Source organism: Podarcis vaucheri, assembly GCF_965113315.1.
Source record: "Podarcis vaucheri genome assembly, chromosome: 15".
NCBI lineage: Eukaryota > Metazoa > Chordata > Lepidosauria > Squamata > Lacertidae > Podarcis > Podarcis vaucheri.
In genome coordinates this window covers 46,764,134-46,777,403 of record NC_138753.1, presented here as the reverse complement: position 1 = coordinate 46,777,403, position 13,270 = coordinate 46,764,134, and the positions used below count along the sequence as shown (strand labels likewise).

Sequence of the window (13,270 nt, the reverse complement as noted above, 5' to 3'; positions counted from 1 at the left end):
TGGTGCCTGAGATTTCATCAGCTATTTTGCACACACTTTGAAGGCTCTTCTTTTGCTAGAATCCTTTTGTTGAAATGAAACCTAAGGTTACCCAGTTGCTGAATTCCACATCCACCCTCTAAATTTTGATGGCTTTTCCTTCACTTGCCCCACCTAAGTCACGCTTGGTCCCAGACAAAAACAAAACTTTATGGTCCAATACTGTGGTGAAATTTATCAGTGTGAATTGTTTTCTTCATTTTTGGGGGAACAGATGTGGTGAAGCAGTGGGGAAAAATAAGTGCCTGCTTACTGCTGACCAAAGGGAATATCAACAAGAATTGAAAAAGGAACTACAAGAAGTTGAAAGAGAACCTCAGACCAATGATCAAGAGGAAGATCCCAGAGCTGTATAAACCTATTGTGAAAGTTAACAGTATTTCAAGGTATAAGAATAGCCCTTTCCCCCACACGCCCAATAACCATAGCAAAATACAACATAGGACGGGGGTAAGCAATATGGTTCACTCCAGATGATCAGCCTCAGTTATCATGGCCAATGGTCATTTTCTTCTTATTTATTTTAGGGGCTTATTCTAGTTTTAGGAAATAGGAAAATATGCCTCCACAGAACAGTTAAGAGCAGTTTCATGAAAAGGAGCTATCTACTTGCAGTGGATCAAATACTAGAGGATAAGCAAATGTTGTTTGAAGTTGAAAGATTTCCCTTCTTTCTGTACTCAACAATCACATCTTCTAAGGGAGGGGATATTGAAACTACTTGCAGAAAAACAGATATTTTATTATAAATTGACATTGATATTTGCACGCACAGAGAAAACAGCTTTGTGTTTTCTCTAAATTCTAAAGGCCAGTTCACAATATTGCATTGTCAACACAATGTTCCCTGTATGTATGTATGGGTATCTATGAAACTTCATCTAGAATCATAGAATCATAGAGTTGGAAGAGACCACAAGGGCCATCGAGTCCAACCCCCTGCCAAGCAGGAAACACCATCAGAGCACTCCTGACATATGGTTGTCAAGCCTCTGCTTAAAGACCTCCAAAGTAGGAGACTCCACCACACTCCTGGGCAGCAAATTCCACTGTCAAACAGCTCTTACTGTCAGGAAGTTCTTCCTAATGTTTAGGTGGAATCTTCTTTCTTGTAGTTTGGATCCATTGCTCCGTATCCGCTTCTCTGGAGCAGCAGAAAACAACCTTTCTCCCTCCTCTATGTGACATCCTTTTATATATTTGAACATGGCTATCATATCACCCCTTAACCTCCTCTTCTCCAGGCTAAACATGCCCAGCTCCCTTAGCCGTTCCTCATAAGGCATCGTTTCCAGGCCTTTGACCATTTTGGTTGCCCTCCTCTGGACACGTTCCAGTTTGTCAGTGTCCTTCTTGAATTGTGGTGCCCAGAACTGGACACAGTACTCCAGGTGAGGTCTGACCAGAGCAGAATACAGTGGCACTATTACTTCCCTTGATCTAGATGCTATACTCCTATTGATGCAGCCCAGAATTGCATTGGCTTTTTTAGCTGCCGCGTCACACTGTTGGCTCATGTCAAGTTTGTGGTCAACCAAGACTCCTAGATCCTTTTCACATGTACTGCTCTCAAGCCAGGTGTCACCCATCTTGTATTTGTGCCTCTCATTTTTTTTGCCCAAGTGCAATACTTTACATTTCTCCCTGTTAAAATTCATCTGTGGATGTTTGACCATACCAAGCTCAAGGAAATGTTCCTGAATGCAACCCAAAGCCCCTTCTGCGCAATCATGAATTTGCATCAATGTTACATATAAGCACATTCACCAAGCAGCAGATACGAACAGTTAACCAAAACAAATCAACCCATTTTTTAAGCACATTCTATTGCATTTATTGTGATAAGAAACTTACAGACATTTGTATCTACATTCCAACTTATATAAAATTATTGTTGTTTGAATGGGAATAATCTCATTGCTTGATGGAAAGTACTGCAATGGATCTGGTAATAACTTTTCTCATGGAAGTGGATGCCATTATGCTTTTTAACAAGTATTATAAATTTGCATGAGGATAAAGCAATGCTCTGTAATATTTAAATCTCATTGGATGGAGGCCACACAAATGCAAAATGGAGACCACTCAAGTGAGAACAATAAAACTCCATTTACTGCAGAAGTTATGTTTCTTCCTATGGGCTACAGGGATTCATTCTAGTTAGAATATTTTATTATTGTAATTATAATTGTTATTTAAAAGTAGCACTATATTTCTTCTCATACTTGAAATACAGTGTTGGTTCCTGACTTTTATTTTTGCTTCATGTTGGGTGGGTCTCATTTCCCTTCAGTTCAGTGTTCACGAGAGGCAAGGTAAAAACTTTGCAAATTTGTATACATATATATATATATATGGTAGGGACGTGGGTGGCACTGTGGTCTAAGCCACGGAGCCTCTTGGGCTTGCTGATCAGAAGGTCGGTAATTCAAATCCCTGTGACAGGGTGAGCTCCCATTGCTCGGTCCTAGCTCCTGCCAACCGAGCAGTTCGAAAGCATGCCAAAAAGTGCAAGTAGATAAATAGCATGCCAAAAAGTGCAAGTAGATACCTTCCGGCAGGAAGGTAAACGGCGTTTCCGTGAGTTGCTCTGGTTTCGCCAGAAGTGACTTAGTCATGCTGGCCACATGACCTGTAAAAACTGTCTGCAGACAAACACCGGCTCCCTCGGCCTATAAAGCGAGATGAGTTCCACAACCCGAGAGTCGTCTGCGACTGGACATAACGGTCAGGGGTCCTTTACCATTTTTATCTATATGATACTGTGAAATGGTACTGTTTGGAGAGTATTGTGGGAACTTTTAGCAGTTAGCAGTTCTTTTGTTCTTAAATGGCCTAAAATTAATCTATGAAATAAAAAAAATCTAAATAAAATACTGTATTAACAGGGGAAAGAACATTTTATTTAGAGTTCAAACATCGCTGCTAGAAAAAGTTAGAATTAAAAATTAATCTGCAAAGCATTGTTTAAGTGATCCTGATTGTACATTATGGAGATTAAAGGTAAAGGTAAAGGTACCCCTGCCCGAACGGGCCAGTCTTGACAGACTCTGGGGTTTGTGCGCCCATCTCACATCTATAGGCCGGGGGCCAGCGCTGTCCGGAGACACTTCCGGGTCACGTGGCCAGCGTGACAACGCTGCTCTGGCGAGCCAGAGCCGCACACGGAACGCCGTTTACCTTCCCGCTGGTAAGCGGTACCTATTTATCTACTTGCACCCGGGGGTGCTTTCGAACTGCTAGGTTGGCAGGCGCTGGGACCGAGCAGCGGGAGCGCACCCCGCCGCGGGGATTCGAACCACCGACCTTTTGATCGGCAAGCCCTAGGCGCTGAGGCTTTTACCCACAGCGCCACCCGCGTCCCATTATGGAGATTACCCAGTGTTAAATAGATTTATAATTGTTAGGAAGCTGATATTCCTATTGTCAGGGTTACTTCCAGATCCTAGCTCACAGAGGATCACGCTAGCCAGCGGTTGTTGATTAAAAGTCTTTATTGAGTTACAGTCTCCATTCTTGAGCTGCTGCGTGCAACCCTACGCCTTATGCTTAGGTCGGCGAAGCTCCTTCTGAGTCTCCACCCCTTGCGCACCAACTTAATATCCTAGCCCTGCTCCACCTTTTCCGCCTGACAGTTCTCCTCTGGGTCCCTCTGCCCCCCTGGGTCTCTCCCTTCCGGGATTCTTCTGACGCTGACCCCCCTGACTCCCCTGTCTCCTTGCGCCGGGCTTTAGGACCTGGCTCTCTTTCCGGGCTGCCTACTGCGCCACCTTCCTGTGCATTTGAACTTGGCGCGCGCGCCCAACCTTCCACTTTCCGTCTAACCGTCACTTCGCTCCCCGATGAAGGTGTGGCCACTCCTGACTCGTGCCCTCCCTCCTGTTGTGAGCTGCCAGCGCTAGTTCCCAGGCGCTCTTCCTCTTCCCTACTCTCTGGCGGTGACGTAGGTCCCGATCTCCAACTGCTCCCCTCTGAGTCCCCTCTGGCTCTTTCTTCCTGGGGTGTTCCCCTAGTCTCCCCCCTTGCCCTTGCCACTGGTGCTCCTCTTTGTGAATCTTCTGATTCACTGGACAGACTCGGAGATCTCGGGTCGTCGTCGTCACTCATCCTTTCTTCTGCCTCCTCCCCCTCGCTCTCTGTTTCCTCCCTTGCCCTCGCCTCTGCTCCTGAACCCCTGACATCCATCCCCCCCTCAAAGCCCCCCCTTCCCCCCTCCCCTCCCTCCGGTGCGGGAACTGGGTGCTGCAGTGTCAAAGGGACGAATGTCGGGTACAGTTCGCTTCCCGTGGCCGGCCTCCATCCGCAGACTCCCGGTTCTTCCTCCCTGCTCTCGTCAACGACGGTCACCTCTGCTTCCATCTCCGTGCCGCCGTGCTCGAGACCCTGGTTGTCCCCGAAAAAGTCCATGTCGGTCTCTCCCTCGCTTCCTTCTGTAGGCGTAGCTCGTCCTGGACCCTCCAGCCACTTCCTGCGCCACTGCTCCTCTGGTCGATCATCCCACCAATACGAGGGTTCTGAGGCAGATCCCGAGGGTGACCCCTCCGGGGAACGGGCGTCTCGTGTCGGTTCCTCATCCGAGTCGAACCCCCGGAACGTGCTGGCTGAAAGCGTGGGCGTGAAAAGCCAGTCGTCGAAAAAGTCCGCCGGCATTGGCCTATGGGGAAAGAGGGCATGAAACTCTTCCTTGAGCAGAGGTTCATCTAGAGCGTAGCCCGGCACCCAGCTGTTGGCATTGGCCGGGGTGCCCTCCTTAGCGAGAAGGTATTCTACCCCCTCTTCCCCCCATCTGGAGTCCAAAATCTCCGTGACTTGGTTGAGGCGCACCTCCTGTGCCACTCCCCGTTGCCTGGTTCCCTCTCGGAGCGGACTCGGCGCCGTGCCGGGTTCCTGAAACCTGTGCGGTGCCTTGTAGGGAGTGAGCACCGATCTGTGGAACACCGGATGCATTCTGGAACCCTCCGGAAGCGCCAGCCTGAAAGCCACCGGGTTGACCTGCTCTTCGACTTGGTAGGGCCCCAGTTGCTTATGCCCTAGTTTCTTCTTGGCCAACGACCTGGCCGGCACTGCGTGGGCTGCTAACCAGACCCAGTCTCCCACCTGGATCTCTTCGCCAACCCTTCTGTGTTTGTCTGCCTGCACCTTGTATGCGTGTTTGGCCAGCTCCAGGTGCCGCCGCAGCTGATCGTGAACCTCTTGCAACTCCGACGCGAACGCATCTGCTGTCTGCGGCTCCCCCTCCACCAGTCTTTCCAGTCCCGGGAAGGTTCTGGGGTGCCTCCCGTTGTTGGCGAAGAACGGCGTGACCCCCGTGGACACGTGCTTCGTGTTGTTGTAGGCGAACTCGGCGAGCGGCAGGTAATCCACCCACGTCGCAGGCTGTTGATTCGCATAGCATCTCAGGTACTGCTGCATGATGGCATTGACCCGCTCCGCTTGCCCGTTGGTCTGCGGGTGTCTCGCCGACGCCAGGTTGATCTTGACGTTTAGGAAGCCCATCAGCTTCTGCCAGAAGTTCGAGATGAACTGCCGCCCGCGGTCGGACAGAATAGACCGTGGCAGACCGTGAACCTTGAACACGTGGTCTATGAACAGTTTGGCGGTTTGTTCCGCCGTGGCCACCTTCGCACACGGGATGAAATGCGCCATCTTGGAGAACAAGTCCACCACCACCAGCACGGCCGTCTTGCCCCTCGAGCTGGGCAGATCCGTGACGAAGTCCAGGGCGACTCTCTCCCATGGCTCGACCGGAGTTTGCAGCGGTTCCAACAGTCCGGCCGGCGGTCTGTGCACTGGTTTGGCCCTCTGGCAGGTGTCGCACCTCGCCACGTAGTCCGCGACCTCCCCTCTCATTCCGGGCCACCAGAAATCCCTGGCGACTAATTCCACCGTCTTCTCCTTGCCAAAGTGCCCGGCAGTGGGCGCGTCGTGCAGCTGATGGCGCGAAGTTCGTCTCCCGGCACGTAGATGGCCCCTTTGCGGATGAGCAATCCATCTCTCAGCTGGAACCCGTTGGTCGCTGCCGTGCCCCTTCGCATCTCAGCCATCTTTGCTTGCGCGAAAGAGTCATTCTGCAACGCTTGTCGCACCGCCTCCAGGTCCACTGTCGCCGCAGCGCACGCCCACACTGTTGGCGCGAAGATGTGCATGGCGGCCGCTGGCGTGGCGTCCTCCAGATACTGTGGCTTACGGGATAGCGCGTCCGCCATGATGTTGGTGTCCCCCGGGACATACTCTATTCGGAAGTCGAAATTCGCAAAGAACTCAGCCCAACGTATCTGCCTCTGGTTCAGGAACTGTGCTCCAGATTCTTGTGGTCCGTGCAGACCTGCACCGTGTGCTTGGCTCCAATCAGGAAGTGCCTCCATGCTTTGAACGCTGCTTGAATAGCCAGCAACTCCCTGTCCCAGATGGTGTAATTCTGTTCGGACTTGCTGAGCTTCCTGGAGTAAAACGCTCCGGGCCTCCAAACCCCCTGCGGGTCCTTCTGCAGCAGGACTGCTCCGACGGCCCTGTCCGAGGCGTCTGTTTCAACTCTCATCGGCCTGCTAGGATCGACATGAAGCAGCTGTTCCTCCGAGGCGAAAAGACGCTTGAGTGCCTGAAAGGACTGCTCCGCCTGCGCTGTCCAGATGAACTTCTTTTTCTTGGAACTGAGCGTGTCTGTAATGGCTGCAGTCTGCATAGCGAAGCCTTTGATGAACTTGCGATAGAAGTTCGCGAAGCCGACAAATCGTTGGACCTCCTTCCGGTTGCGTGGGCTTTTCCAATCCAACACCGCTCGAACCTTGGCGCTGTCCATGGCGAGCCCCTTGTCAGACAACCTGTATCCCAGGAAATCCACCTCCGTCACGTCGAATTGGCACTTCTCCAGCTTGGCGTAAAGCCTATGTTGCTGGAGCCTGCTCAGCACTTCCCTGACGTGTCTGTCATGCTCCTGCTGCGATTCCGAAAAGATCAGGATGTCATCCAAGAAACAGACGCACGTCTTGTAGAGGAGCCCCGCCAACACGTGATGCATGAAAGCTTGAAAAACGTGGGAGCCATTTTGCAATCCAAAAGGCATAACTCTATATTCGTAGGTGCCCAGGGGTGTGAACATGGCTGTCTTCCACTCATCTCCTTCCCGCATGCGAATCAGGTTGTACGCCCCTCGCAGGTCCAACTTGGTGAACACGCTGCCCTTGCATACTTTCGCGAGGAGGTCGTCGATTCGGGGCATGGGGAAGTCCGACGGCTTGGTGACACTGTTCAAAATGCGGTAGTCCACCACGAGCCTTTTCTGGGGCGTGTCTCGCTTCTTCACAAAGAATACAGGACTGCCCCCCGCTGCCTGGGACTCTCGGATGAAACCGCGCTCCAAATTATGATCAATGAACTCCTTGAGTTCCTGCAGTTCGTCTTCAGACATGGAATACAGCTTCCCTTTGGGCAGCGCCGCCCCCGGCAGCAGGTCAATCTTGCAGTCATATGGTCTGTGGGGGGGTAGCTTGTCTGCCTCCTTCTCGCAGAAAACCTCCAAAAATTCTGCGTACTTGTGGGGAATCGCTTGCAGCGTGCCTAGCAGCAGCTGTGACTCCTCTTGCTCCCCTTCTTGCTGGGGCATGATGCAGTGTTCAGCACAAAAGGAAGAACCGAAGGTCAGCTGCCTCTGGTACCAAGCCAGCGTCGGGCTGTGCCTGTCCAGCCAACTCATGCCCAATACGATAGGCGTGTCTGAGAGTTGAGTGACGTTGAAGCTGATAATCTCCTTGTGATTTCCAAGCCGCAGCACCATAGGTGGCGTCTGCTTCACCACTTGCCCCCCTAACAGCTCCCTGCCATCCACCGTGACAACCTGCAGTGGCAGCGCGGCAGGCAGCAACTGTATAGCGTGCCGGTCGACAAAGTCCTGCCCTATGAAGTCTGCATTGCTTCCCGAGTCGACGGTGATTGGCACGTCCATGGTGATTCCATTGGGTAGCTGGAGCGATGCGGTGAGCCTCACTACTGGCTTGGGCGGGAGGGGGTCCATGGGCGGTAAAATCTCTGGGGACTGCTTCACTGACACGTCTGGCTGGGCCCCAGTGCCTCCTCTTCCAGCCAGACATCGTCGTTTCCCTGCTGTGGTTCTCCTTGCTGCGTTGCTGCAGTCACCATTGCTGAGGCTGCAGTGTGCTTGTGGAGCCTCCGGGGACACTCTTTCGCCATATGCCCTGGATCCTCGCAGATATAACACTTCCTGTTCCCTCTAGGAGGCTTCGCTTTCACTGCTGCCGGTGCTAGGGCTCTGGCTGCTGACTGAGCCCTTGCACTCCCAACCTCCATCGGTTCCACCCCTCCCCCTGTTGGGGGCGTGGATTGCGCACGCGCTGCTTCTCTGGGAAGGAAGGAGGAGCCCCTGGCTGGTTCGCGCCCGCTGCGCCCTTCGTCCCTGCTCCACGGACGTTCTTCCAGCCGCACTCCCACCGCCAGCGCCCTCTGAACGATCTCCTGCGTGGTCCGGGGTCTCTCCCCCCTCGCAATCTCATCTTTCACCGAGCTGTTCAAGCCCTCCCAAAAAGGTCTCTGACGGGAGCCGAATCTCTGTCCCATTCCAGGGCACTGACCAAAGCGAAAAAGCGGGCATGATATTGCCGTACGCTGGCCCTCCCTTGTCTTAGTCCATGCACCTCCCTTCGGGCAAGATCCACGTCAATGCTTGATAAAAAACAGCCATCCATCGCTTTAATAAAGGCGTCCGCATTTTGGAGCGCAGGATCCTTATCCCTCCACAAATTGCGCAGCCATGCTTTAGCGTCTCCATGCAAATGGGACATGATGAACCCCACTTTCTCTTGTTCATCTCTAAAGTCTTTGTGCAGTAGTTGTAGTGCACACATTACGTCTGCTCTAAAATTGGGGTACTGTTGCAAATTCCCATCGAAGTGCGAGACCAGACTGCCTGTGCGTCTCCCCAACCCAATCCCCTCTGATTTGGGTGTCTGTTGCCCCTGCTTCGTAAGCACGTCCAACCTGACCTGGAGATCCCTGTAGGCGGCCGCTGCGTCCTCCTCTCTCTTCCTGGACGCCACCACCTCGGCAGTCAGTCGTGAAACCGCGTCTCTGAGTTCCGTTATTTGCTGTTCGGCCGTCATATTGTCTACCGTTCGTGAGCTTTCTTGTAGGCACCCGCTTTCCCTCCTCTCCGCGAGGTCGTGGATGTCCACAATTTGAAGAGAAGGAGCTTACTGTCAGGGTTACTTCCAGATCCTAGCTCACAGAGGATCACGCTAGCCAGCGGTTGTTGATTAAAAGTCTTTATTGAGTTACAGTCTCCATTCTTGAGCTGCTGCGTGCAACCCTACGCCTTATGCTTAGGTCGGCGAAGCTCCTTCTGAGTCTCCGCCCCTTGCGCACCAACTTAATATCCTAGCCCTGCTCCACCTTTTCCGCCTGACAGTTCTCCTCTGGGTCCCTCTGCCCCCCTGGGTCTCTCCCTTCCGGGATTCTTCTGACGCTGACCCCCCTGACTCCCCTGTCTCCTTGCGCCGGGCTTTAGGACCTGGCTCTCTTTCCGGGCTGCCTACTGCGCCACCTTCCTGTGCATTTGAACTTGGCGCGCGCGCCCAACCTTCCACTTTCCGTCTAACCGTCACTTCGCTCCCCGATGAAGGTGTGGCCACTCCTGACTCGTGCCCTCCCTCCTGTTGTGAGCTGCCAGCGCTAGTTCCCAGGCGCTCTTCCTCTTCCCTACTCTCTGGCGGTGACGTAGGTCCCGATCTCCAACTGCTCCCCTCTGAGTCCCCTCTGGCTCTTTCTTCCTGGGGTGTCCCCCTAGTCTCCCCCCTTGCCCTTGCCACTGGTGCTCCTCTTTGTGAATCTTCTGATTCACTGGACAGACTCGGAGATCTCGGGTCGTCGTCGTCACTCATCCTTTCTTCTGCCTCCTCCCCCTCGCTCTCTGTTTCCTCCCTTGCCCTCGCCTCTGCTCCTGAACCCCTGACACCTATTAACATCACGTATATTTAATTGCTTCTTTGGAGTTAGTTGTAAAAATTGATTCTTTATTTTTGTGGTGTGTGCACAGGAAGTTTTAAGAAAAGGCAAGGCTTGGAGGGAGGGCATTGAGGGTTCCAGTTCAATTCTAACCCGGGGAACTGAGACTGAATTATCACCATTTGCTTTAATTGCCTAAGACCTGGGGCCCCGAGACCTCCATTGGTCTTGGGACAATATAAAGTCTGACATGTCACTCTGCTTCTCCTTCCAAAAATAGAATTGTTAAGTAAGTGATGCCAGTGAGACAGTTGGGAAAGGGGGATAAGTACAGGTAAGGTCTGAAACAAGAACAGGAATTGGGGGAGTATGGACATCTTTATGGCTGCTATATAACCTAGCCAGCTTAAGTTTAGGTTAGGGTTGCCATATTTAGAACAGCAAATAAAGGACAATTTGCTAGTGGGGTGGGTGGGTGGAAAAGTGCATGTGCTGGGTTCACCAGGCGCTGGAGTGACATCGGAGGGAAGAACGCAGCAAAATTTGCATGCAAAAGGGGGGGTATATAGAAAGAAAGAAAGCTGCCAGTTTAATAGAATATTTTCTATTCAGTATTAATAAGTTGTTTATTTTAAAAGTGGGGGAAGGATTCAGATACCTACCATAGTGAGGATCTGAAGGCACATGTAAAAGAGGGGGAAGTGTTGCAGCTCACTACTTCTGCAAGCAAAAGATCCCAGACTCAATCCCCAGCATCTCTTGGTAGGACTGGTAATGATTTTTGCCTGGAAAGCTTCTGCCAGTAAGTGTTCGTAATTTTGATCTAGATGGACTAATGGTTCTGATATGCTTCCTATATTCTAAGAACCGATAATGGATTCCAAAGCTGTGGCATGTGCTGTTGTTGCAGAATCCTAGTTTTGTAATTTCAATGACTGCTAAAAATACCAGAAAATTAAAGTTTGGTTCAATTGCTGGCCTTCCCCTTTCCCCTTACTTAAGATGGGCTGTTCACTTTTTTAAAAAATAATGCTTTTAAAGCTCTGTATGTTTATCTTTTAAACCATTAATTCATCAAATACCTTTCTTAAATGTCTGGAAAAGAATAGCTTTCCATTTGCAAAAGAGCTTTCAGATTAGCCCCACTATAAGATTATGCTTTGCCAAAACTGGGTGTGCCTACTTGGGACACCTTCTTGCTGCTTCATCAATTTTGTTCAGATTTTATTTTTAGGGTCTCAGACCCACCTCTAACGGGGGGAACAAGTGTATTGGAGGAAAGGCTGTAGCCAGGGTTGCCAACTTGAATAAAATTTGAGGGGCAGGTCAGCCCCCCCCCTACTTTATCATTGATGACATGACATGGTGCATGCACATACTAGCTGTGGAATCTAGACTGTAATGTTTTAATTCATCTCGCCTCTTGTTCAGATCAGATATGAAACAAAAAGCCCTCTCCATGAGAAGACTTGATTAGTCAAACGAAGCAGGGAGAAATCCTTTATTGGGCAATTAAATTCACTTAAAACCAAGAATTGAGAAGAATGGCCTCTGGTTTCATCTATCAATCTTTCAGGATGATGGAGTTATCATGCAAGGAATGTGCAGTTTTCGTTTCATTTGTTGACTTTAAAATAGTCAGCATTTAAATGAGCATTTCCCCTAATATAGGTAATTTCTGCAAGCAATTTCCCCTAATATAATGCATTTCTGTAAGTTATTTTCACAAACACCTTTGTTTTCACAACTTTGTGAAACACATTTTTGTTTGGAGAGTTGCATCTCAAAATTTTGCATCTCAAAATTTAGAGGTGTGAATTTTGAAGGATAGTGACATCTCAGTTCACTTTTTGCTGGCACTTATGGGCTCCCTAGCACCACATGGAGCTTGTTCAGAGCCCTGAAAAATAAAGCAAGGGCTTCTTCTGGTTGCTTGGGAGGCATCTATTTTGGAGGGGGAGGGCAGACACTGCTTTGTGGTGGGGGGCATAGGAATTTTGCTAGCTTTTTTTGTGGGGTGGGTGAGAAAGTGGTAAACTGTGGCACCCATAATAGTTTCTTAGTTTTCCTGATGTGCTTCCAGGGCCAAAAAAGTTGTGCTTTATTTTAAGTAGGTAAAGTTAAGCCTATGTCTGGTTTAAAAAGAAACAGTTGCATCCAGTGTAGAGCTAAGTAACTCATGCTATCAGTGCAAGGACTTTCGCTTGCACAATGGAAACTCCCCCCTCTTCTCACTTCCCCTTGAATTTATTCTAGAGCACACACACACACACCCCGAGCAGATTTGGAGAGGGCAGGGGTGCACATGGGAGCTGGGAATGGGGGGAAGTGCTGTTGCACAAGCGGAAATCCTTGCACTGCCACCTAAACGTGGGAGCAGGAGAGAGTTTATATTTGTTCAACTGACAGCAGCCAGGGAGCAGATTGAGCAAGCTCCTAGGTCAATCTGGTGCTGCTGTGATGAGATGTATCCAGTTTCCATTTATATTATAGTAATTATTTCTACCTTTCCACCGATACATATAAATAAGCACAGAAACATTTTGTGCCAATTTGGTTTTTTTGTTGTTGTTTTTTTTGGGTAGTGCTACGTCATTGGCCATCCTAGCTTAACCCCCAACGCAGAAAAAGTGCAAGCTTTTAAAAAGTTATAATTGCTTCTTTTGTCGTGTTCCGGACACTCTTGAGAAAGCTCAGAACCCCGGAGCCACCTGTCCCTCTCTCTTCCAGGAAAGATGGCGGGTTTGGAGAAGTGGATTCACTTGGCTTCGCTTTGGCGTTGTGAGCTGCTGAAATGATGTACTTGGTGACCATGGCAATGTGGTAGGTCCTCAAGTCAGAAAGGGCTGCCACACACATGTTATATGCAGAACAGAGCTTCTCCTTGCCAGAGGATAGCACATGACTCCTCAGTGGGGGAAGGGACTGGATTTCCTCAATGAAGGCCTGATGGTGAGGGGGCATGTACTCCCTCATTCCATGCAAAAATGTGGCTAGCAAAAGGACACAGAGAAGATGAGTGAGTAGGATTAATAGTTCAACAGTGTGTGTGTTAATAAATAAATATTGTACTGTTATGCAGCAGGAATGGGGGTGTTGCTGGACTCCAGCTCCCATCATCTCTGCCCATTGGCCATGCTGCTTAGGCTCATGGGAGTTGGGAGTCCAACAATGTCTGCAGGCTCAACATTTCCCCCATCCCAGTAATAAATAAAGGTCAGGATGATAAAACCATACCTGGTGAACTATACCATTTCAGACCACAGGTGGATAAACT

At 50.2% G+C, this 13,270-nt stretch overlaps 1 protein-coding gene across 6 annotated transcripts in view; it reads right to left on the bottom strand.

The window, feature by feature from the left end:
- Positions 1–10,674: 10,674 nt before the first annotated feature.
- Positions 10,675–13,270, bottom strand: part of LOC309519513 (indoleamine 2,3-dioxygenase 2-like) — a 77,585-nt gene continuing 74,989 nt past the window's right edge. For all 6 annotated transcript variants that reach the window (XM_082200588.1, XM_082200583.1, XM_082200587.1 and 3 more), the window contains one exon: positions 10,675–12,986. In XM_082200588.1, coding sequence (XP_082056714.1) covers positions 12,634–12,986 — 353 coding nt within the window. In that variant the 3' untranslated portion in view covers positions 10,675–12,633. The remainder of the gene's footprint in view (positions 12,987–13,270) is intronic.